General features: G+C 42.8%; 1 protein-coding gene across 2 annotated transcripts in view; it reads right to left on the minus strand.

The window, feature by feature from the left end:
• Window positions 1-26,245, minus strand: part of DOCK5 (dedicator of cytokinesis 5) — a 101,151-nt gene that overhangs the window by 35,968 nt on the left and 38,938 nt on the right. For both annotated transcript variants that reach the window (XM_063175418.1, XM_063175417.1), the window contains exons 13-33: window positions 25,926-26,051; window positions 25,287-25,411; window positions 25,100-25,198; window positions 23,806-23,878; window positions 22,924-23,027; window positions 22,456-22,648; window positions 21,590-21,687; window positions 19,934-20,023; window positions 19,476-19,576; window positions 17,909-18,043; window positions 17,093-17,204; window positions 16,631-16,701; window positions 15,176-15,282; window positions 14,423-14,559; window positions 13,668-13,763; window positions 11,904-12,002; window positions 9,169-9,263; window positions 7,129-7,207; window positions 5,956-6,056; window positions 3,749-3,807; window positions 3,144-3,298 (exon numbers count right to left, since the gene is read on the minus strand). In XM_063175418.1, coding sequence (XP_063031488.1) covers window positions 3,144-3,298; window positions 3,749-3,807; window positions 5,956-6,056; window positions 7,129-7,207; window positions 9,169-9,263; window positions 11,904-12,002; window positions 13,668-13,763; window positions 14,423-14,559; window positions 15,176-15,282; window positions 16,631-16,701; window positions 17,093-17,204; window positions 17,909-18,043; window positions 19,476-19,576; window positions 19,934-20,023; window positions 21,590-21,687; window positions 22,456-22,648; window positions 22,924-23,027; window positions 23,806-23,878; window positions 25,100-25,198; window positions 25,287-25,411; window positions 25,926-26,051 — 2,255 coding nt within the window. The remainder of the gene's footprint in view (window positions 1-3,143; window positions 3,299-3,748; window positions 3,808-5,955; window positions 6,057-7,128; window positions 7,208-9,168; window positions 9,264-11,903; window positions 12,003-13,667; window positions 13,764-14,422; window positions 14,560-15,175; window positions 15,283-16,630; window positions 16,702-17,092; window positions 17,205-17,908; window positions 18,044-19,475; window positions 19,577-19,933; window positions 20,024-21,589; window positions 21,688-22,455; window positions 22,649-22,923; window positions 23,028-23,805; window positions 23,879-25,099; window positions 25,199-25,286; window positions 25,412-25,925; window positions 26,052-26,245) is intronic.

The following is a 26,245-nucleotide window of genomic DNA, read 5'->3' on the forward strand; positions in this document are numbered from 1 at the left end:
CATTATTATATATTATATAATTATATTTCATTATTATATAATGAATACACAATTACATTATGCATAATACTGAATATATAATATTATATTAAAATACTGTCTTTTTACATATTATATATATTTCATATTATGTTCATTATTATATAAATATTTCATTATTATATATTATTATATAATTTTATTTCATTATTATTTAATGAATATAGAATTACAATGTGTATAATATTGAATATATATTATATATTAGAATATAATACATATAAAATGATGTTTTTTTACATATTGTATATATATTTCATATTCTATTCATTATTATATATATTTAATTACTATATATATTATATAATTATTTCATTATTATATAATGAATATACAATGAAATTTTGCATAATACTGTATATATAATCTTATATATTAAAAACTGTGTCTTTTATGTACAGTATATATTTAATATTATATTCATTATTATATATATTTCATTAGTACATATATTATTATATAGTTATTTCATTATTATATTATGAATATGCAATTACATTGCATAATACTGAACATATATATTAAAATAATGTCTTTTTACATATTGTATATATATTTCATATTATGTTCATTATTATATAAATATTTCATTATTATATATTATTATAAAATTATTTCATCATTAGATAATGAATATACAATTACATTATGCATAATACTGAATATATTATATATGAAAATATAATATATATAATTGTGGTTTTTTACATATTGCATATATATATTTCATATTATATTCATCATTATATAGATATTTCATTATTATATATAATTATATAATTTTATTTTATTATTATTTAATGAATATACAATTACAATGTGCATAATACTGTATATATATTATATATTAGAATATAATATATATAAAATCATGGTTTTTTACATATTGTATATATATTTCATATTCTATTCATTATTATATATATTTAATTACTATATATATTATATAATTATTTCATTATTATATAATGAATATGCAATTACATTGTGCATAATACTGAATATATATTATATATTAAAATAATATCTTTTTACATATTGTATATATAGTTCATATTATGTCATTATTATATAAATATTTCATTATTATATATTATTATACAATTATTTCATCATTAGATAATGAATATACAATTACATTATGCATAATACTGAATATATTATATATGAAAATATAATATATATAATTGTGGTTTTTTACATATTGTATATATATTGCATATTATGTTCATTATTATATAAATATTCCATTACTATATATTATTATACAATTATTTCATCATTAGATAATGAATATACAATTACATTATGCCTAATACTGAATATATTATATATGAGAATATAATATATAAAATTGTGGTTTTTTACATATTGTATATATATTTCATATTCTATTCATTATTATATAAATATTTCATTATTATATATTATTATATAATTTTATTTCATTATTATTTAATGAATATACAATTACAATGTGCATAATACTGTATATATATTATATATTAGAATATAATATATATAAAATCATGTTTTTTTACATATTGTATATATATTTCCTATTCTATTCATTATTATATATATTTAATTACTATATATATTACATAATTATTTCATTATTATATAATGAATATGCAATTACATTGTGCATAATACTGAATATATATTATATATTAAAATAATATCTTTTTACATATGGTATATATAGTTCATATTATGTCATTATTATATATATATTTCATTATTATATATTATTATACAATTATTTCATCATTAGATAATGAATATACAATTACATTATGCATAATACTGAATATATTATATATGAAAATATAATATACATAATTGTGGTTTTTTACATATTGTATATATATTTCATATTCTATTCATTATTATATAAATATTTCATTATTATATATTATTATATAATTTTATTTCATTATTATTTAATGAATATACAATTACAATGTGCATAATACTGTATATATATTATATATTAGAATATAATATATATAAAATTATGTTTTTTTACATATTGTATATATATTTCCTATTCTATTCATTATTATATATATTTAATTACTATATATATTATATAATTATTTCATTATTATATAATGAATATACTATGAAATTTTGCATAATACTGTATATATAATCTTATACATTAAAAAACCGTGTCTTTTATTTACTGTATATATTTAATACTATATTCATTATTATATATATTTCATTAGTACATTTATTATATAATTATTTCATTTTTATATAATGAATATGCAATTACATTGTGCATAATACTGAACATATATTATATATTAAAATAATGTCTTTTTACATATTGTATATATATTTCATATTATGTTCATACTTATATAAATATTTCATTATTATATATTATTGTAGAATTATTTCATTATTATAGAATTATTTCATTATTAGATAATGAATATACAATTACATTATGCATAATACTAAATATATATGAAAATATAATATATATAATTGTGGTTTTTTACATATTGTATATTCATTTCATATTATATTCATTATTATATAAATATTTCATTATTATACATTATTATATAATTATTTCATCATTATATAATGAGTAGACTATTACATTATTCATAATACTGAATATATTATATATGAAAATTTAATAATATATAATTGTGGTTTTTTACATATTGCATATATATATTTCATATTCTATTCATTATTATATATATTTCATTATTACATATTATTATATAATTATATTTCATCATTATATAATGAATATACAATTACATTATGCATAATACTGTATACATAATATTATATATTAAAATATTGTGTCTTTTTACATATTGTGTATATATTTCATATTATGTTCATTATATATTTTATTATTATATATGTTATAATATTTCATTATTATATTATATTATATTATATTATATTATATTATATTATATTATATTATATTATATTATATTATATTATATTATATTATATTATATTATATTATATTATATTATATTATATTATATTATATTGCATTTAATATCTCTATGTACTGTATTATTATATATATATGGGTTATATATGGCATCCCTTACCATGTGGAAGTTCCCATTCCCACTGAAGTTGAACTCACACTGCATCATGTCAAAAAAAATGGGAATTGTTGCTTTCCTCAGCTCAGGCTCTGGGACCAGGGTCACCTCCAGGATTGGCCCCACCATTGCTGGGATGAATTTGATTTTGTGGGGACCTGCACGAAATTCAGAGTCAAATACATCCAGTGGCAGGATTTGCATTTCCCAATGTTTAAGCACATTATTCACACAACAACCACTCTGCTCAGAATGTGGATTTTATTTAAGAATTACCAGGTTACAGCTCCAAAATTCAGGAATAGCCCAAGGAAATAACTGAGGTGAATTGTAAATCACAAAAAAAGGCTCTCTGAAAAATCCCACTCATCCTTTACATGGCAGAACATCCTTTGGAAGGAATCTAAGAAATTATCTCAGCAGCTGATGTGAGGAGAAAATCAGCTTTTCCAAGTTATTCACAGAAAAAAGAGATTTTTGTGTGCTGAAACAGCTGAACTGTAAGTGCATTTCCCCACATGAAACATGTGCAGCTTTTATAAGGAAATAAAGGATTTGAAAGGCAGCTTGAGAGCTGGAGCAAAGATAATTCTTTAGCTGGAACTCACCCAGGTTATACCACATATCCCTGATCTTGAAGCCAATTTCTTTCCTCATGTCCCCATACCTAGAGAAAGCATTGAAAGAAGAGATGAGAGAGGCCCAGGCACTGCAATGATCCTGGGAATGCTGCTGGAGAAGTGAATGGCAAAGCCACAAATGGCCACAGCTCACTCTGACAGGGCACTGCAGATTGCTGAGAGCAGAATTCCTGGCAATTCAGATTTCCTGAAAGCTGCAGCCCCTCTGCTTCCTGCAATTCCACCCCACTCTGGTTGGGTTTGGGTGTTTTTTACTAAAGCTTTAACCTCTGACATCAAGGCAATGCAAAATGATTTCATTGTCAGGCTTCTTCAAGCCACTCCTGCAGAAAAAAGGGGAATTCTGCAATTCCACCCCACTCTGGCTGGGTTTGGATGTTTTTTCCTGCAATTCCACCCCACTCTGGCTGGGTTTGGGTGTTTTTTCCTGCAATTCCACCCCACTCTGGTTGGGTTTGGGTGTTTTTCCCTGCAATTCCACCCCACCCTGGTTGGGTTTGGGTGTTTTTTCCTGCAATTCCACCCCACTCTGGCTGGGTTTGGGTGTTTTTTCCTGCAATTCCACCCCACTCTGGTTGGGTTTGGGTGTTTTTCCCTGCAATTCCACCCCACTCTGGTTGGGTTTGGGTGTTTTTTCCTGCAATTCCACCCCACTCTGGTTGGGTTTGGATGTTTTTTCCTGCAATTCCACCCCACTCTGGCTGGGTTTGGGTGTTTTTTCCTGCAATTCCACCCCACTCTGGCTGGGTTTGGGTGTTTTTTACTAAAGCTTTAACCTCTGACATCAAGGCAATGCAAAATGATTTCACTATCAGGCTTCTTCAAGCCACTCCTGCAGAAAAAAGGGGAATTCTGCAATTCCACCCCACTCTGGCTGGGTTTGGATGTTTTTTCCTGCAATTCCACCCCACTCTGGTTGGGTTTGGGTGTTTTTCCCTGCAATTCCACCCCACCCTGGTTGGGTTTGGGTGTTTTTTCCTGCAATTCCACCCCACTCTGGCTGGGTTTGGGTGTTTTTTCCTGCAATTCCACCCCACTCTGGTTGGGTTTGGGTGTTTTTTCCTGCAATTCCACCCCACCCTGGTTGGGTTTGGGTGTTTTTCCCTGCAATTCCACCCCACTCTGGTTGGGTTTGGGTGTTTTTTCCTGCAATTCCACCCCACTCTGGTTGGGTTTGGGTGTTTTTTCCTGCAATTCCACCCCACTCTGGCTGGGTTTGGATGTTTTTTCCTAAAGCTTTAACCTCTGACATCGAGGCAATGCAAAATGATTTCACTATCAGGCTTCTTCAAGCCACTCCTGCAGAAAAAAGGGGAATTCTGCAATTCCACCCCACTCTGGCTGGGTTTGGATGTTTTTTCCTGCAATTCCACCCCACTCTGGTTGGGTTTGGGTGTTTTTTCCTGCAATTCCACCCCACCCTGGTTGGGTTTGGGTGTTTTTCCCTGCAATTCCACCCCACCCTGGTTGGGTTTGGGTGTTTTTTCCTGCAATTCCACCCACTCTGGGTTGGGTTTGGATGTTTTTTCCTGCAATTCCACCCCACTCTGGCTGGGTTTGGGTGTTTTTTCCTGCAATTCCACCCCACTCTGGTTGGGTTTGGGTGTTTTTTCCTAAAGCTTTAACTTCTGACATCGAGGCAATGCAAAATGATTTCACTATCAGGCTTCTTCAAGCTACTTCTGCAGAGAAAAGATGATAAATCCTAACAAAAGTCTGTGTCAGGATGCTCAGAGATATCCAGGCACCCAATTCCAAGGGAATGCAGAGGTAAAAGCGGCTCACTGCCTAAAAACTGCTGGTTTGGGGACATGAATGGCTCTGAAATGAAGAAAAGTAAAAGGTGGGGGACTAAAAAGCTGGAGGGCTTTTAGGATTCCTCTGACCTACCTTCCACAAAGGCTGAGGAATTGCAAAAGGGAACTTTGGGAATCATGCCAACCTTTCCATTAGAGATCTTCCAGTGGAGAGACCCCTGGCAAGGTGCTGCAACGTTCAAGATCTGCCTGACCAAACTTCAACCAGCCCTAATTTCCAGCCCTGACATCTTGTCCTGCTCACCCCTTTAGCACAGTGCCTTAATCAGCATTTCCACAGCACCTCCTCCCACCCTGGGGGTGTCTGAACAGCCCAAACGGAGCCTCCTGAGAGCCCAAAGGGAAATGGGAACTCACTTCTTGATGATTTTGTTGCGTTTGGCCTGGGAGAAGGTCTCCAGCTGCAGGGACTCGTGAGTGAGGAAGGCAACTGCCAAGTGGAAATAGTTATTCCAGAGCTGGGGGAGAGAAAGGAGATTAAAATGGAAAGGAGTATGTCAGAACCCAGCACATTCCTATGGCTGCCCTGGATGATTCCAGACCCTGGCAGGGGACTCAGAGACCTTGGCACAGAGTCACAAACACCTGAGCCTTTGATTTCAGCCCATGGAAACAATTCCCAACTTTCTGTGAAGAGTTACAAGCCACAAGGGTTTGAGTAGAATGACAGTGAACTTGTCACAGGGTGAAAAAGTAGAATTTTGGGGTTTTTAGAATGGGGGTTCAGGAGGCAAGATGGAGGAATCTGGGTGTGTCCTGTCCCTTCCTCCTTCTCCCTTCCTTCTTCTTCTTCTTCCTTCCTTCTTCTTCTTCTTCTTTCTTCCTTCTTCTTCTTCCTTCCTTCTTCTTTCTTCCTTCTTTCTTCCTTCCTTCTTCTTCTTCTTTCTTCCTTCTTCTTCTTTCTTCCTTCTTCTTTCTTCCTTCTTCTTTCTTTCTTCTTCTTTCTTCCTTCTTCTTTCTTCCTTCTTCTTCTTCTCCTTCTCCTTCTCGTCCTCCATCCTCTGCTGTGATGGTGACACTTTTGGATTGGTTTAGAGCAGAGACAGACTGTCTGACATAGGTGATAGGTATTGGAAGATTATTGTAAATAAAGTACAGGTAGTTCTCAGTATAAAAAGCCAACAGCACCCCAAGGGCAGGGACTGTGCCACAACCCGACCTGCTGGACAGATCTCAGCAGGTCGGAGAAAGAATGGAACAGATAAGAGAAAATAAACAACCTTGAGAAGCAGAAGCGATGAATCTCGAGGTCTTTGGTCACAGGGCTGGGAAAAAGAGACTTTCCAACACCTCAGGGTCATCTCAACCATAGAAACCCAACAGGAGGAAACAAAGGAAAAGCAACAACAGGCACAAAAGAGCTGCCCAGCCCCAAATGCAGAGCCCCCTCCATGAGGGAGGGAACCTCAGTGAGCCACAGCCTGCTACCAGTGGGGTTTAGATGTTCTAGCAGGTCTGGGACCCATAAGAAAATCCAGAGAAAACAGGTCTGGGACCCATAAGAAAATCCAGAGAAAACAGGACAATCACCTGGAGCTCAAAATTAGCCGGATCCAGGAAGAAGCGGTTGAGGACGGAGGTGAATTGGTTCACTGCCCGGAGGAAAACCCTGAAGAGACAAAAACATCAAATAAGGTGATTCTGTACCCAAAATCAATGACACTGCAGCTCTGGGCTCACAGCTCCATTGTGCAAGCTCAGCAGACAGCAGCAGAGGCTCCCAAAAAGGCAGGAATTCCTCTAAATCAGGGAACGTTCAGGCAAAGTCAACCCTTGGTTCAACAGCCTCAAGCTGCACTGGGGATGTTCAGGTTGGATATCAGGGAAATTTCCTCTCTGGAAGGGTGGTTAAGCATTGGCCAGCTCTGGGTTTAGGTTTCCCATGTGATTCCCCCAGAACTGAGACCAAAAAGCTTCTCTGGTTTAAGCTGGAAAAAAGACCCCAGGGTTTGATTTCATTCTTCTGGGCAGGACAGAGATTTCCAATTCCACCAGTGGAAATGCACAGGAACTAAAAATAGCTGGAATCTGATTGAAATCAACCTGAAGTGCTGAAGAAAATAAGAAGAAAAGATATAAATATCAATAAATAAATAAAGAAAAGAAAATAACATAAATGAAAACAATAAATTTTAAAAAATAACAGGAAAATTGCCACATTTGAGTCACTCTCCTGTCAGGTCCAAGGAGGCTCCAAAGCCAGACTTGAACCTTAGAAATAAAAATAAATAAATAAAAATAACAAGAAATAAATACAGAAAAGAACATAAATAAAATAAATAAATTGTAAAAAATAGCAAGAAAACTGCCTTGTGTGAGTTGCCCTCCTGTCAGGTCCAGGGAGGCTCCAAAGCCAGACTTAACTCAGATTTAAGCCTGTACTTAAACCAGACTAAAGCCTTAGAAACAAAAATAAATAAATAAAAATAACAAGAAATAAAGAAAAGAAAAGAAAAGAAAAGAAAAGAAAAGAAAAGAAAAGAAAAGAAAAGAAAAGAAAAGAAAAGAAAAGAAAAGAAAAGAAAAGAAAAGAAAAGAAAAGAAAAGAAAAGAAAAGAAAAGAAAAGAAAAGAAAAGAAAATAAATAAAAACAATAAATTTAAAAAAATAATAGGAAAACTGCCACATGTGAATCACCCTCCCATCAGGTCCAGGGAGGCTCCAAAGCCAGACTTTAACCCAGACTTAAGCCTGTACTTAAACCAGACTTGAGCTTTAAGAAATAACAATAAATAAACAAAAATAGCAATAAATAAATAAATAACAGAGCATAAATGAAATAAATAATTTTTTTAAAAAGAACAAGAAAATTGCCTTGTGTGAATCACCCTCCCATCAGGTCCAGGGAGGCTCCAAAGCCAGACTTGGCCCAGATTAAGCCTGTACTTAAACCAGACTAAAGCCTTAGAAACAAAAAGAAATAAATAAAAATAACAAGAAGGGAAGGGAAGGGAAGGGAAGGGAAGGGAAGGGAAGGGAAGGGAAGGGAAGGGAAGGGAAGGGAAGGGAAGGGAAGGGAAGGGAAGGGAAGGGAAGGGAAGGGAAGGGAAGGGAAGGGAAGGGAAGGGAAGGGAAGGGAAGGGAAGGGAAGGGAAGGGAAGGGAAGGGAAGGGAAGGGAAGGGAAGGGAAGGGAAGGGAAGGAAGGGAAGGGAAGGGAAGGGAAGGGAAGGGAAGGGAAGGGAAGGGAAGGGAAGGGAAGGGAAGGGAAGGGAAGGGAAGGGAAGGGAAGGGAAGGGAAGGGAAGGGAAGGGAAGGGAAGGGAAGGGAAGGAAAGGAAAGGAAAGGAAAGGAAAGGAAAGGAAAGGAAAGGAAAGGAAAGGAAAGGAAAGGAAAGGAAAGGAAAGGAAAGGAAAGGAAAGGAAAGGAAAGGAAAGGAAAGGAAAGGAAAGGAAAGGAAAGGAAAGGAAAGGAAAGGAAAGGAAAGGAAAGGAAAGGAAAGGAAAGGAAAGGAAAGGAAAGGAAATCAATAAATTTAAAAAAATAATAGGAAAACTGCCACATGTGAGTCACTCTCCTGTCAGGTCCAGGGAGGCCCCAAAGCCAGACTCAGCCCCTACTCAAGGCTGTACCTGCTCTGCATCATGTTCATGACCATCCAGTCAGCTGCATACACGTTCTTCCCAATCAGGTCCTTGAACATGATGAACGTTTCCATCAGGAAATCCTGTTGGAGAAATAAAAACCCATCAGGCTGCATGTGGTGGGGTTGTGTCCATGGGATCACAGGGAGATGCTGCTGTGGCCTCATGAAATGCAAATGTTTGGGAGTGCACTGATTAATGCTCATGCTAATTGGCAATCAGGGCCCTGCCTAACAGGGGGCTCTCATCCTGTGGGTACGGCCCAATAATGAAATTATTGCTGACATTTCATCCATCCAGTGGCACAAGGAGAAACAACTGCACACAATGTTGGGCTGTTTAATGAGATCTGTCTTTGCTGTTTTGCATTAAGCTGTGCTGGAGCTGTGCACAAGCTGGATTAGAGAGCAAAACCAATATTGCAGGGCTTGTTCCCAAATCTCTGAGTGGGGACAATGCAACAGAATGGTCTAGAAAGCCTGAAATTACAATGTATTTTCACTCACTAATTAGAGTTAAACCTTTCCTGGTCCTGTTTAAGAACAGTTAAGGAGAAGCAGTGAATATAACACCAGAGATGTGATTTAGAATTATCCTACATTATTGTAGAAAAGACACTTTTTGCACAAGCACCCTCCCAACAAGACTTCAAACTTGGAATAAAACAAGGTTGAATTGCAGAATGAGAGAGAAAAAAAAAAGAAAATGAGCAGAGATGAGCAAAAGAAGGGAGTATCAGGAATATTGATCTCCTCCTTGTGGTCTCTGCAGGTCCAAAAGCCACTCTGAGCTCTTAAATCAATTCTATTCTCTGCAGCAGCACATTAATATTCAAATGTGAGAGGGACACAAAGAAGGTCACAGGAGGAGCCATCCCCTTGAAATGATCACCAGCAAAAAATCTGTTGAGCTGAACAGTTTGGGCTGAAGAATTGGCAAGATATTGATGGAGAAATGGAGCACTTGGTGCTGCCTCAGTAAAAATCCTTTTGGCTTTATTAAATCAGAGCCTGATGAGAGGGTTGGCCTTGACATGGGCACCTTGAAGACATGAATTAACTCCTAAAAGTGCCAGACTAACAGGGAATGATGCCAAGGCAGGGCTGGAAGTACCAGCACAAACAAACCCGATAAAGAACAGGAAAAATAAAAGCAGCTATTGCAGTAAAACAGAATTTTCTGTTGGTATTAACAACTGCCACACCACTACAAAGGCAGGTTAGCTCCTGCAGATTTAAAGGTGTAGAAAAATCAGAATAGAAACAATTGTTTCCCATGATCATCCTGAAAATCTTCTCACTGGATGAACACTTCCAGAATTCCTGAATCTGCCTGATTTGGGCTCCCTTTTCCTTTCCTTTTTCCTTTCCTTTCCTTTCTCCTTTCCTTTCCCCTTTCCTTTCCCCTTTTCCTTTCCTTTCCCCTTTTCCTTTCCTTTCCCCTTTTCCTTTCCTTTCCCCTTTTCCTTTCCTTTCCCCTTTTCCTTTCCTTTCCTTTCCCCTTTTCCTTTCCTTTCCTTTCCTTTCCCCTTTTCCTTTCCTTTCCCCTTTTCCTTTCCTTTCCCCTTTTCCTTTCCTTTCCTTTCCCCTTTTCCTTTCCTTTCCCCTTTTCCTTTCCTTTCCTTTCCTTTCCCCTTTTCCTTTCCTTTCCTTTCCTTTCCTTTCCTTTCCTTTCCTTTCCTTTCCTTTCCTTTCCTTTCCTTTCCTTTCCTTTCCTTTCCTTTCCTTTCCTTTCCTTTCCTTTCCTTTCCTTTCCTTTCCTTTCCTTTCCTTTCCTTTCCTTTCCTTTCCTTTCCTTTCCTTTCCTTTCCTTTCCTTTCCTTTCCTTTCCTTTCCTTTCCTTTCCTTTCCTTCTTGGGTAAGATAAAACCAGTCCCAAACCCACATGAAGTGGGAGTGACCTGTAGATGGCTGTGTTGCTCCACGCTGCCCAAGAGCTGATTGTGCAAGTGATTTTCTGTGAAATTCTCTAATTCCAACTGCACAGGGAAAAAAGGGATCACCCTGGCTCCCCAAAATGAATTCCAAACCTTCTGGTGGGTTTTGGTACAGGAAGAACACAACTCCAGGCCCTTCCCCAGCTGGTGTTTCAATAAACTGCCACTTCCCAATTGCAAAATAAGGAATAAAGGGACAAAAAAGCTCCAACAGTTCTTGTGCTGTGCACCAGTCCTGCTAAATATTCTAGTTTGGGTCATTTTGGGGAGTTTGGGGGAAAATCTGCTGGTTTTAAGAAGAAAAACCCCTCAGAAATGTTAATATTTTCACCTTGTTCCACACTCAAAGTTTTTGAGGATGTGAATTCTTAACATTCTGAGAACTTTCTGCATTGCTGCCACTAAAGCAAGATTGAAGCATTTAATTAAACTTCAGAGGAGGAGAAAGAATTAGATATAGAGAACAGGGGCACAAAGTGAGAGCCAGACAATGAAATGCTTTACTTTTCCATCTTCATTCCCTCTTCTGGTTCCTGACTCAAATCAAACATTTTTTACCCATGAAAGATGTTTTTCTTCAATGCCACAAACGCTGCTCTTGGGCTCTGCTGAGTCAGCAACCCCCCCAGTGCCCAGCAAGGGTGACAGGAATGAATTCCCAGAAATTGTGGCACCAGGAGCCACTGCTGAGGGTTTGCTCCCCCCAAAGTGAGCAGAGAAAGGACCCTGCAGAGCAGAGTGCTGCTGCTGGGTGGGCTGAGCTCATTGCCCAGCCAGGCTGACTTACAATGATGTCCTGCCTGGTTTTGAAAGTGTTGATGTAATGGCTGTAATGGAAATCATCCATCTGCCTCAGGATGGCTGTCATGCAGGCCACGAAAATACCCTGCAAAGGGAAAGCCACAAATCCCTGGTTATTCTCCTGGGTTAAGCATTGTAACTTCTAAATGTAACCTATCAAATATCACTGATCAGAATCCTCCTTATCTGTGTTCTGCCATCAACCTGAGACTGCTCCTCCAAACCAGTCAAGAATTCCTAAAATTCAAGTTTGAAATCTGGGTATTGCTTTCTTTCTCCCCATGGATCACAAGAGAAACACATCCTCCCAACACAGAATTTTATTTTATATATATATTGATCCACTCCATCAGATCTTACAGGTCTTTTCCAAGCTGACTCTGATTTTCAGGTTTAGCAGGGCCAGCTGCAATTCTCATGGGTGGCACATTGAAGTGACCCCAGACTCATCAAAAATCAGGTAAATCCCCAGCTCCTGGCTTTCCCATCCTTCTGTACATGAACTCCAGGGTGAGTTAAAGCACCCCAGAGCTGCCTGCAGCCCTCAGTCAGAAATGCCCCTGAAGGGTCTCATCCCCCAGCATTTCATCCTGATGAGCCCAGGTGACAAAATGCAGCACAGATCCTGTGTCAGGCACTGCACTGACACAAAATTCTGTGCACAGGGGCCAAAAGGAAATGAAATCACCCCCAGTGACTCAGCTCCAAGTGGAGTGGGATAACCTGAATCCTAATCCTCAGAAAAACACCAGGAGCCACGGCTGGGTGGCACAGAAGCCCTGCAGGGCAGGGAGAGATGAGTTCATCAGGAATGAACTGCTGGCAAGTGAGAGCTCCCAGGGCATGAACCCACTGCAGGGAGTGCTGGGGAAGGAGGGGAGGGCTCCCAGGGCATGAACCCACTGCAGGGAGGGCTGGGGAAGGAGGGGAGGGCTCCCAGGGGATGAACCCCTCAGTCAGGGAGTGCTGGGGAATCAGGGAGGGCTCCCAGGGGATGAACCCCTCAGTTAGAGCTGCTGGGGAAGGAGGGGAGGGCTCCCAGATGATGGAACCCCTCAGTCAGAGCTCCTGAGGGGACAGAGAAGGTGGGAAGGGCTCTCAGGGACTGAACCCCTCTGTCAGAGGCAGGGAAGGGGGAAGGGCTCTCAGGGGGTAGAACCCCTCAGTCAGAGGCAGGGAAAGGGGGAAGGGCTCTCAGGGACTGAACCCCTCAGTCAGAGGCAGGGAAGGGCTCTCAGGGACTGAACCCCTCTGTCAGAGGCAGGGAAGGTGGGGAAGGGCTCTCAGGGACTGAACCCCTCAGTCAGATTCAGGGAAGGTGGGAAGGGCTCTCAGTTACTGAACCCCTCAGACAAGGCAGGGAAGGTGGGGAAGGGCTCTCAGGGGGTAGAACCCCTCAGACAAGGCAGGGAAGGGCTCTCAGGGACTGAACCCCTCAGTCAGATTCAGGGAAGGTGGGAAGGGCTCTCAGGGGGTAGAACCCCTCTGTCAGAGGCAGGGAAAGGGGGAAGGGCTCTCAGGGACTGAACCCCTCAGACAAGGCAGGGAAGGGCTCTCAGGGACTGAACCCCTCTGTCAGAGGCAGGGAAGGTGGGAAGGGCTCTCAGGGACTGAACCCCTCAGTCAGGGGCAGGGAAGGTGGGGAAGGGCTCTCAGGGACTGAACCCCTCAGACAAGGCAGGGAAGGGGGAAGGGCTCTCAGGGACTGAACCCCTCAGACAAGGCAGGGAAGGTGGGGAAGGGCTCTCACGATGTGCGGGCTCTGGCGGCTCATCCCGATCACCGTGCGGTTGATCCGGCGCAGCAGCCGCTCCATCATCTGCTGGATGTGCAGAGCAGTGGCACCCTGGGGACAGCCAGCAAGGGACACTGGGGACCATTCCTCAGGCACAGCCTGCCAGGGGCAGCTCCCTGTGTGGGAGGACTGCCCTGGCAGGGCTGAATTTCATTAGGGGAAGCAGAAAAAGGAGATTTAAGTGCACGAGCGATCGATTCAAACACTCTGGGATTCACTGGGTGGAGAATTCCCTTAATGGATCTGCCCCAGCTTCAGCAGCTCGTGCTGGGGCTTTGACAGCTCTTCTCTGAACAACTCAAACCACTCTGCTCACAGGCACTCAGAACAATTCCCATGAACAGAGTGGGAAGTACATTTTTCTGGCTGAACAGTGATTGTTGTCCCTATTCCACAACTCCTCATTTTTATACCATGTAATACTTCTTTGACTTGCTCCAAATTACTGAACAAGCCACCAAAGCAGCTGAGATGACATTTTGGTCCCTAGAAAGGGAAGTAAATGCTTCTAGTAGTGATAACAACTAATTCAACCTTTCCTGGCTCGTCTTCAGACAGAGCCCTTACAAAGAACTGCACAGCAAGACATCCCAGTTTCTATAAATATCACAATTCTGACTCACTAAAGCACAAGCAGAGGATGTTTCTTTACTGTGACTTCTCAAAAGAAGAACTGAGCTGAACTGGCAGCCCTGAGAGCTCGTGCTCACCACATCTTTGCGGTCCAGGACCTCCAGGACACTGCTCAGGAGCTGGGAGCTGGCCTCGTGGTCGGGCTTGCTGGAGTTGTCATCCAGCTGCCCACTCAGCTGATCGATGAGCAGGGGCAGGAGGGCATCTCTGCACTCTGCAAAGGGACACAGGGACAGAGCAGAGCCTCAGCATGCCCTGGGGAAGGGCACCTCACAGGAGAGTCCTGCTCCTGATTCCATCTGGGACACCAGAACCTGCTTAAAGCCTCTGGAGCTCTGACAAATGGACTGGAGAGTCATAAATGATCTGGAATATGAATAATGGAATCCCAGAATGGGTTGGGTTGAAGGGACCAAAAAGATCATCTCATTCCACCCCTGCCATGGCAGGAACAACTCCCACTGTCCCAGGGGGCTCCAGCCTGGCCTTGGGCACTTCAGGGATCCAGGGGCAGCCACAGCTCCCTGGGAATTCCATCCCAGCCCCTCCCCACCCTCACAGGAAGGAATTCCTTCCCACTATCCCATCTAACCCCACCCTTTCATTTATAAATTCTGTATATTCCATCAAACAGCACCCACAGCTTCTCCCTCCTGAATCCCCACCCTGGATCAGGATCCCACACACTGGGCATTGTATAAAGACTGGACAGCAAAAACCTCAGTTTCCATGGCAAGGAACGTTTCTAGAGCTAGATTGAATGATGGATGGCCCCTGATGACTGTCAGGGAACTCCTTTTGAGGCCCAGAGCCTCCCCAGTGCCACTCACCAGCCTGCTTGAACAGGTCACTCTCCACGATCTTGGTCAGGCAGTTCAGCTTCTGCCGGACCAGCTGGTTGTCAGGGATGCTCTGGATGAACTTGCTGAAGAGGACACTGTGTGCAAGGCAGAGGGAGCAGAGGGTCAGCACTGCCACCCAGCACCAGCACCAGCATGAGCACCAGCCCATCCATCCCTCACAGACACTGCCCTGCACCTGGGCCACACGTGGAACCACAGCACCCCACAATGGGATGGGTTGGAAGGGACTGAAAGCTCCCCAAGTGCAGCCCCTGCCATGGCAGGGACACCTCCCACTGCCCCAGGATGCTCCAGCCTGGGAGGGATGGGACAGCCACAGCTCCTCTGGGAATTCCATCCAACAGGCACACTGCCACAGAGCCCTGAGTGATTTTCAAGGGACTCAGCACAGGACTTAAAGCCCTGTTGAGGTGTTAGGGTGTGGGTTGAACTCAATGATCTTTAAGGTCTCTTCCAACCTTGTTACAGAATTCTGTGAATTCTGTGAAAGTAAAACTGAGCAGTGTTCAGAAACTGAACCTCTTAAAATGAAACTTTTATTCCAGCACACACCAGGTGCATCCCAAACCCTCTAAACAGGCAGTGCTCTGTGCCCTCACAGGTTAATCCCACTGCTCTGTGCCCTCACAGGTTAATCCCACAGGCTCTCACACCCAGGGGCAGTGTGAAAGCCTCATTGAACAGACTCAGCAGCCTGAAGGAAGCTGGCACATGCCCAGCACAAAGGCACAGCCTCCTCCCAGATGCCCCTTCCATCAGCAGCAGTGACTCACTCCAGCCCCAGATTCCCTTTAATGAAATTCCACGGCCATTTGCTGCCTGTCTGCTGCTTCCCAGCAAATCACATGTGGCAGGACAGGGAGACAGGGCTGGGCAGCTCTGGGCAAAGCTCTGAGCACCACAACCAGGAACCCACAGGGCTGAGAATTTCCTGGATAAACACAACGTTTGGGTTCCCAGCCAAGGCTCAGTCTTAGCCACACTTTTCAGGAGCATTCACCAAGAACTGGCTGGTGGAAACTTGCACGAGATTTCAACACCTCACTGCCCTCAGATTTTGTTTTTCAGTAAAATCTCAAGGTGCCTGTAAAGATCCCAGAATCCTGGAAGGATTTGGGTAGTAAGGGACCCTAAAATCACCCAGCTCCACCCCTGCCATGGGCAGGGACACCTCCCATTATCCCATGTTGCTCCAAGCCTACCCAACCTGGGCTTGGACACTCCCAGAATGAAAAACTGGGATGCAGAGAATCCTTTGAACTCCACTGACTTCCTCTAAAGCTCAGCAAGCACTTCCTTGAGTCCATGCACAGGATCTGCACCATCAGATCATAACCAGAGGGGCTGTTTTTAATGAAGTTTCCAAAATGCTTCCTCCCAGATAAACTGGGTTTAGAGGACAAACAAACTTCACACAGTTACCTGAGCTCAACAGGGTCAAATACCAGTTTGACATCATTTATGATGCTTGGCAAATATTTTAAAGCTGCCCCCTGAAAGAAGAAAGAAACCAAGGATATGAAATACACATAGGAAATCCAGCGAGGACAACTGCAGAGAACTGGTTTAAAATAAAAAAAATCAAATTTATGCTTGGCAATATTTTAAAGCTGCCCCCTGAAAGAAGAAAGAAACCAAGGATTTGAAATACACATAGGAAATCCAGCAAGGACAACTGCAGAGAACTGGTTTAAAATACAAAAAATGAAATTTATGCATCCAAAGAGCCTCCAGCCACCCGAGATCTGCAGTGCAGAGTGGGAAAGATGGAAGAGAAGGGATTCATGGATAATTCTCTCCTTCCTTTTTCTGGCCCAGCCCCTTCCCAACTGCACCAGTTGATCTAACTGAAGTTTTTCACTTTTCCCTGGAAATTCTGCTCACCTTGATCTTGACAGCCTCCTCCAGGGGCCGGTCCATGAGGATGTTGAAGGAGAGGAAGAGCTGGCGAATTGCATCGTTGAATTCATTCCCATCCTCACTCTTCCCATACACACTGCAAACAACAGGGCCAATTACACACACAAATCCAGCAGCTGAGGCAGGATTTCATCCTGGGCAACAACAACATCTTCATGCCATCTCCTTTGGCAAAGCCATGGGGGTAAAAATGGAATTGGAGATTTTGCAGCCATTTCCTGCTGGGATCTGTCAGAGGGAAAAACCTGCACTTTTCAGGCTGCCACTGCAGCAAATTCTGCTTGGGTTCCAAGTATTGAACAGGAAAAAAAATCCAGAATGGACATGAATAAAGGGTTTCAAACCCTCATTGTGAATCTCTGGAAAGATGTTTTTGAAGCTGCAGTTAAACCACTCTGATTTTACCCCAAGCGGAGAATGTGTCATCTCCCACCTCACTTAATGACTGAAGTATCTGTGTATTGTTTTTTCAAAGTTTCTGAAAATGAGGAGGAAATTCCATGTTTTATTTTATAAAAATAACTACTGTGTTCCTTTTCAGCTCTACCATGTGCTGCTTATTGCATGTTAGGGGGGACAAAAAGGTTTTTCTCCCTTCTAATCAGGTATTTCAATTTTTGCTCAACTCATTTGTTCCAGCCACAGACAAAGGGCAAAAAGATCCTGTTAGTGAGTCAGTGATAGAGGATTTGGTGAAGAATATCTGCCTTAGTGATATTTACTGGAAGGAACTCCAGTGGGTTTCCCAGAGGAGGCCCAGGGAGGGAAGGCTGGACCCACCTCAGGTACAGCACCCGGGACTGCACGATGAACCTGAACAGGTATTTCAGGGCTTTCAGGGCTGCAAAGAGCAGCTCTGTCTTGCTGGAGTCCTCAGCATTCCCCACGTAGCAGTTCAGCACTTTGGTGAGTTTCCTTTGGAAATAGAACAAAAAGGGGAACTGTCGGTTTCTGGGCTGTTTGGGTGACCTGGAAAGGCCCGGGGTGGCCTTGGACAGCCCGCGCTCCAAAGGACGAGAAGAGGCTTCAGATCTTCTCTCGGTCTCGGTGTTTATTAATTGTTTATCTAAAAGATTTTCTCTCGGCCCGACAGAGGTCTGCACAGCAGCCAGCCATGGGCACACTGAGAGCCCCCGGGGCGGTCACCTATCTTTATACTCAAAATTACGTATACAATATTTATCAATTTTCCCCAATACCTTTCACCCTTATTGACCAGTGCACTTTTAGTAAGAACCAATCCCAAAGTGCCAACATCACCACCAGAAGATGGAGGCCAAGAAGAAGAAGAAGAGGACACGCCCCAATTCCTCCATCTTACTTCTCCAGACCCCCCTGTACAGAAATCCCAAACCCTGTGTTTCACACTCTAATTAACCCATCCCTTCACCATTCACCCAGTGAGATCCTCCCATCCTCATACAGGTGTCGTCTCCCGTGCAGGATCAAAGTCCAGCCACCAGACACTTCTGGCAACATCCCAGGACTCCCGAGCCCCCCAAGGGTGGTCTCGGTCACTCTGCACCTCAGTCCTGAGCTGCTGAGATCCCACAGGGAACCAATGCAGGCACGGCTCAGTTCCTGTGCAGGCCCAGCTTCCTCACCCCCGAGAGGAACTGCAGGCACAGGAACAGCCCAGGGCTCCTGCTCACAGCCCATCTCCTCCTCAAACCTTGGGCTGAAACTCTACAGATTGCACCCTCTGGCTCTGCTTTTCCTCTGCCCTAAAAGGAGCTGCCCAGGAAGATGCAAACCCCACTCCCAGGGGAAGGGACTGAGGCTCTGTCCCTGAGTGAGAACTCCTAGAGTGGGGCAGGAGGAGAAAAGGAATGCACGTGGAAGCAGTGGTTGTGTGGCAGGGCAGGGAAGGAGGCACTCCAGGAGAGGGGGACTTCAAGTTGTGTTTATTTTAGGGTGACAGCCAGTTCATGTGGATCAGTAAAAATTAAAAGGAGATTTTCAGAGAGGAAAAGCAGTTTGGTTTCTGATTTTGCCCTCCCTATTGGCCTCAGTTTGAACTTTTCACTTGTGTTACCACAAGGGTGGTGACCTTTGGCTGAGGGATGCTTGATCAAGGAAAGCCAAGATCCATGACAGAAGAGTCTTTTCTGTCTGATTTCACAGAAAAAAAATCTCACAACTAAATTTTGAGAGGGCAAAAGGAGCAATAAGAAGGATTCTTTCTCTCCTGAGTACAGAGAAGGGATGGAACTCTGCTCTCTGCTGCTTTTATCCCACTAACATCATCAAAAATGACCTAATGAAATCCATCACCAAGAGCTGATGTCATCCCCAAAGCCCTCAGGGCCACTGCTGGGTGACACCCGAGGCCTGGGCCAATACTCACACATAGGCCAGGGTTGCACTGAAGTGTTTGTAGATGTAAGTCTCGAGCACAGCGTTGAAATGCTGGAACTTGATGTCTCCAATCAAAGAAATAATAAATACCTGCCAAAAGTCCAGAAGGAAACAGATGCACAGAGCTGCACACTAACTCCAACAGAACAGTCTCTAATTTATTTTGCTGGGTTATAATTTTGTTTTATCAACAGCATTAATGCTACAGAGAGTGTTATTCATGTTACAACAGTCACTAAATACTGTGTGTGTGCAATTTATTACTCTTTTCACTGTGGCTACTAAAAACCTGATGTGTATTTCAGTCCTGGCTCCTAAAAAAGCCTTAAGAAGTGTTTAAATATCATTTATCTCTAAAGCAAAATGCCAATTGCTCATTGGAATCACCAGGAACAGACTGGAAATGTGGCTGAAAACAAACTCTGCAGCCATAGAAGATTCACTCACCAGGGCATCAAACACCAGGAAATCATAGGTTTCATTTTCTGACATTTCCATCATGATGTTGAAAAGTGCATCGAGGGTGTCTGGCAAAAACTAGAAGGGGAAAGGAACAGTAAAAGGTGGGAAAAGGCAACTGCTTGTGGCATCCTGCACAGGAGCATGAGCTGGATCATCCCTCCCCTTCCAGCCTGGCTGAACTGTAAATCCTGTCCCTGAGAAAACATCTCAGAAGGGATCCCAGCCCTGTGCCCATGAGAAAACATCTTGAAAGGGATCCCAGCCCTGTGTCCATAACAAAATCTCTCAAAATGGATCCCAGCCCTGTGTCCATAACAAAACCTCTCAAATGGATCCCAGCCCTGTGTCCCTGAGAAAACCTCTCAGAATGGATCCCAGCCCTGTGCCCATGAGAAAACATCTCAGAAGGGATCCCAGCCCTGTGCCCATGAGAAAATATCTTGAAAGGGATCCCAGCCCTGTGCCCATGAGAAAACATCTCAGAATGGATCCCAGCCCTGTGCCCATGAGAAAACCTCTCAGAATGGATCCCAGCCCTGTGCCCATGAGAAAACATCTCAGAATGGATCCCAGCCCTGTGCCCATGAGAAAACATCTCAGAAGGGATCCCAGCCCTGTGCCCATGAGAAAACATTTCAGAAGGGATCCCAGCCCTGTGCCCATGAGAAAATATCTTGAAAGAATCCCAGCCCTGTGTCAATAACAAAACCTCTCAAAAGGGATCCAAGCCCTGTGCCCATGAGAAAACACCTCAAAAGGGATCCCAGCTCTGTGTTCATGACAAAACCTCTCAGAAGGGATCCCAGCTCTGTGTTCATGCACATGATTGTCATGATCATCTTTACAGTAAGGAAGATCTTTCTTTTTAGCCCTAAATGGCCCCACTTTGCTGTTCTAGTTTCATCCCACAGGATGAAAATCCCGAGCTCTCCAAAGCAGCCTGGCCCTGTCCCAGGCAGGACACTGCACTCAGCCTGTCTGCAGTGACAGTGACACATTCATGTCATGGTCAGCTCCTCCATAAAACCATCACCTTGCAAAATCCCAGCACATCCACTCTTGGGACCCCTCTCTGCAGGTAAGGCTTCCTCCTAAATCCTTCAGGTTTTCTGTGGGAATTCCCCCATTTCAGGTCCACTCCCCACAGTATTCTGTGAGATCTCTGGGCTGTCTCTGCTCTCAGATTCACAGCAAGCCTCTCCTCATTCTCAAAGGAGTTGAAAATGAAAAGTTAGGCTTTGGATGTATCTCTTATTTCATAAGGATAAAGGGGAAAATGAAGTCACTGTTCTCTCCCTGATCCCTGTAATATTCAACTTTTGTAATTGTGGTGAATTCCACTAATGAGAGGCGGAGCACAGGCTCCCAGAGAAGCTGTGGCTACCCCATCCCTGGTGTCCAAGTGTCCAAGGCCAGGTTGGAGCAAGCTGGGACAGTGGAAGGTGCCCCTGTCCATGGCAGGGGGTGGAAAAAGCTGATTTTAAGGTCCTTTCCAAGCCAAACCATCCCATGACTTGATGATTCTCCCATTCCTCAGCACTCACACCTGCCCTCCCAGCCTAGCCAGACACCTTTTGGGTTCAACACCAGGCTGACACACGAGAGTGTGTGCACCAAGGAGGCTCAGATCCCTGGGAATACCTTCACAATTTCTCCTCCTTCCACCTCCATGAGCTTCCTGAGGTTGTGGGCGATGTTGTGGGCGTTGGAGCGCCAGTTCAGCAAACCCAGCAGGTCAACTGCAAGGACACCAAGAGCAATCAGCAACTGCAGCTGCCTGAAGGGCTGCACAGAGCCCACAGCAAGGCTGGGGGCTATTTTTAGTCAGTGCACAAAGAACAATCACCCTGAGGTACAGAATGTTACCTTGAGGTGCTGCTTTTGTCTTGGCAAAACAGCAAAGCTCTGCTATAAATGGGTAAATATAACCTGGCTATGGATATAAATAACCTGGCTGCCATCTGATGACACGTTTGGAGACCATTTTGCAGGTTTTTTTAAGAGCAGGTATCTCAAGCCAGGAATTTTATTGAAGGGCAGGACTCAGCACAGGCCCTTCCAGAGCTGCTGGAAGTCTCCCATCACTGAGCAGCCCAGGCTGGCTCAGGCACACACTGCTCTTCATTCTGACCCCTCTGGCAGCAGGGCAGAGCTAATGCACATCATCACCCTGCAGAGCTCAGCCCCAACTGCTGCTCTCTGAACAGGCAGAGGAAAGAAGGCAATTAACCCCAAACCCTTCAAATTCTGATAGAACAGACACTGTCACTGACAGGGGACATTTCCACATGTGCCAACAGCCTTGTTGGGTTGAGCACTGGCAGTCTGGATTGAGTATTTGTGTGAAAGGGTTTCTGGGGGCTGCACACACATTCTGGGAGCTTGATGGGACGGGGCTGCCACTGACACATGAGCAGCAAAGTGAAAGCTGAAGCTCTCTGGCCACACACAAAAAGCTGCCTGGAGAAAATGCCCTCTGCAATTCAGAGCCCCAGCACAAGCCCTACCATTCTGGGTGAGTTTGGTGGAGCAGATGACAGTGGCAATCTGGAAGCTGTCCTTTGTGCTGTCCTTTGTGGGGGTGAAGTTGGCCAGAGAGTGCAGGTTTTTCCCTGAGGGAGCCTCCTTCTCCTCCATCTCTGTTTTGGTGCAAGGAAGAGTCAAATAACTCTTGGCATCTTCCATTTTCTTGTTGTCACCCTGTTGGTTGGACACAGCAGGGAGAAGGGTCATGGCCCACAGTGACAGCCAGAATGGGTTTGAAACATTTTCTCATTTCTATCATTGTTTGAGTTCCCAATTTCAGGGATAAATTGCCCATACTGCAATGAACTGAGCTATTTCCAAAGCCACAGAGTTTAGGAGGATTTCCTATCCCACACACACATTTTGTAGCTTTCTACTGCTTGGAAAATCAGCCAGGAGAGAGTTTTGATGAGTCAAACACGAGACAAGGCTGGAAATGCCCAGGTTACCTTGTAAATAATCAAATTGTGTTTGCCATCCTGCAGTGTTGTTCCATCTGCATTCATCAGCTTCACAAAGGCCATGCCAAAAGCCCTCTCAGATCTATCCCTGGCTGCAAAACAGGAGAAATCTTCATTAGCCATTGTCTTATTCATGTCCACACAACCCAAAATGCAGCCCTGTAACCTCAGCAGCAGCTTAATTTAATAGGTAACTGCAGCTACACAAACACATCCTCCTGGAGCATCTCCCACACACAATTTTAGTGGTTTGTCTGGACAGATTAATGGTTGGACTCCTTGATCTTCCAGGTCTTTTCTAACCTTAACAATTCAATGATCCTCTGATATACAATTCTACAGATACTTCTGGTTGGGATTTTGGTTTGTGAGCTGTGGATATGGAAGGATGTCACTGCCCTCAGAACCAGGTGCCTTTGAGAGCCTTTAATGGCTGAGCCTCCCATTATTGATCTCATTTCAGGGCTCTGAAGAGATCTGATGGAACTTCTGGCTCTAATGCTCTCATTAGCCTTTCATTAGCCTAATTAGAAATCCTCCTATCATTAGAAGATCATTAGAAGCTCACCAGGCTTTGGAGTGAATTTTGGGAAATAAATTAAAAGCAACAACCTACACTGAGAAGCCAAAGCAATAACAAACATTGACAATTATCTTTCAGGGGGATAAACTGCTGCTCCTTACAAAATTTCAGTTTCAGGACAAAATTCTGAGTGCAAAAAATTTGAATTATTTTTGGTTTGTTGCTTGCCACAAACTGGGAATAAGTAAACTGAGCAAGAATAATGTCTGTAACACTGAATAAGCAGAAATCAAAGTGGGAGTGGGAGGAGCAGAGCAGTCCTGCAGGGGTCCCTTGCTGGCACTCACACTCCTGGGACGAGCGGTGACGGAACGTGAACCTCAGGTGGCAGCGACTGACTTCTTCTATGGCAATGGCCACCTGCATGGAGAACAGCACAAACCAGCATTGTCCCTGGCCCCAGCCCCTCTGCAGCACATCCCAGGGCTGATGCAGCTGCTGCTCCTCATCAGTCCTGGTGTGCACACAGAGCAGAACACGGATGTTGATGTTTCTGGAAAAGGGCTTGTTGAAGTGAGGGGAGAACGACCATCCTTTGATGCATCGAACTCGATTTATTGATCGATCAGTCAGCTTAAATAACAGTGTTAACGAACTTCATGCATATTCCAAAATACAGGTTTATGACAGGCTAACAGAGAAAACTCTAACCACACCTTTTGTTTTACTACACCGTTGATTGTTTACACAAAACAAAACCAGTGTTCCCACTGTGATATGAACGGTTCCCAAAATTTCCACATCTGTTCTCAGGGTGCCATCTTTTCCCAGAGAGGGTGTTACACTTGTTATGGGAAGACTGCCTGAGAACTTTATTGTTTATACAATGATGCCTGAGAGAGTCTAATTGTTTACAGAAGTCAGGCTGGGAACTGCTTCACAGCTACCTGTTACTTTTCTCTCCTCAATTGCATGGCTTCATGGCCTTTTTCTTCAAGCCATGCTTGGACTAAATTCCCGACAAGGGCTGTGACAGGTTAGACTGCCCGAGCCTTGAGCAGACTAATGAGGTGTGCCACTGCCTTGCAATTAGCAAGGGCTTTTTATAAGGAAAACATACACAGCAAGGCTTGATTGGAAAGAATTTGATGGTTTATGTTGGAAATCTCTCTGATTCTAAATCAGCATCTGATTGAGGTTCTGATTAACAAGTGGCAAATTGCTGAAGAGACTCTTGAGCTGTGTCTGTTCTCCTTCCTGCAAGGGGCCCTGCAGGGGATTACAGACCCTGCCTCCTCCTCTCAGTAAAAAGGAGGACCTGTGGATAGGACAGTTTAGTCAGAGAAACAGATCACTTTCCCAGGAATTGTTCTGGGAAAAGCTGTGAGAAGCTGAGAGAAAGAATTAAACCAATCTTGCAGCTGGTGTTTTGAGCACTTGTTTTCTCATGTTTACCTAAGGGTGTTTTCATAATTAACCAATGGTGTTGGGGTGTTGATTAAATGACCAATCAGGTTATATCAGAAGGGTGTATAAAGGAATGGGTTTCTACTAAACTCAGATGAAGCAGCTGGAGAGAGTCTGTGTGTGCCTCACTGCTGTTCCTGACTCAGGTGACACACAGTGATGACAGAGCCATACCTTGACAGTCTCGTACCAGCAGGGCTGCTTGACCTGGTAATAAACCACAGACTTGTACTCTGACACTCCCTCGTAGCCAGCCCCAGGGTGGATGGCTTTCTTTGGACAAAACACAGAGAAGGGGGAAAAAGGTAAATATGGAGGATTTTGGGTGTAAATCTTCAGAGGGTGTCAGAGGCTGTCCTACCTCCTGCAGGTTCCCATCCTCATCATGCACAGACATGGTGACCTCGACGTTCTTGGGGGTTTTCTTCTTGCCTTTGTCAAACTCCCCCTGGATCAGGGTGACGTAGATGTCATTCCTGACATCACCTGCAATTCCCAGATTTAATGAGCTGAATTCTCATTCCCACTGGGACAGCTTGAAATTTAACACCCTTGGGTACCATTTTATCCTAACTTCCTCTTAGCCTTTAATTAACAACACCTCCCATCACACCATTTTCATCTCTGTCTCAAATTACACAAAATCTTCTAAAATGAACTTTCTACAAACCTCTGTACTCATGTTTTGTTTTGCTTTTTAATTTAATGAGCTCTCTAGGGTTAAACCCAATCTGAATGGGTGGGTCAAAGCCATATGCAACAAAAATTATTTTGACTAAAGAGACATTTTCTTCCAAAAGCTCCATAAATCACCATTTTGCCATAAGAAAGGCAACTCGTGTTTTCAACTTCTTGTGACAAAAAATAAGAAAATAACCAGGAAATTTGAAAAAAAAAAAAAAGTTTTCAGATAATTTTTTTTAAAAAATCTTTTTGTGACAGAAATTCTAGAATTTCAGGTTCTTTCACTCCATGGAATGTAGAAGCACACAGGACCTACCAGGAAGGATGATCTCAGGGAACCCCATTTTTCGAGCCACTGCAGTGGATCTGTCTACAAGGTGGGAAAAATCCTTCTGAACCTGAGCCAGATCCCCAGGGAGCAACTTCAGGGAGACCCAGAGACCTAAGAAAGGGAGATGACACTTGTTTACTGAAAATAAACAGGTACAAACATGTGAAATTTAAGCCTGTGCTTCCAAAAAAATCTGTGATTTCATGACAATTCCATGTCCCCATCTGGTTCTCTCTTGCCCAGTCCTTCCTGTCCCTGAATCTAAGTAAGATTTTTCTGGGCCAGAAGATTCTCTGAAGCAAGTC

Source organism: Melospiza melodia, chromosome 23 (genome assembly GCF_035770615.1).
Source record: "Melospiza melodia melodia isolate bMelMel2 chromosome 23, bMelMel2.pri, whole genome shotgun sequence".
NCBI classification, from domain to species: Eukaryota; Metazoa; Chordata; class Aves; order Passeriformes; family Passerellidae; genus Melospiza; species Melospiza melodia.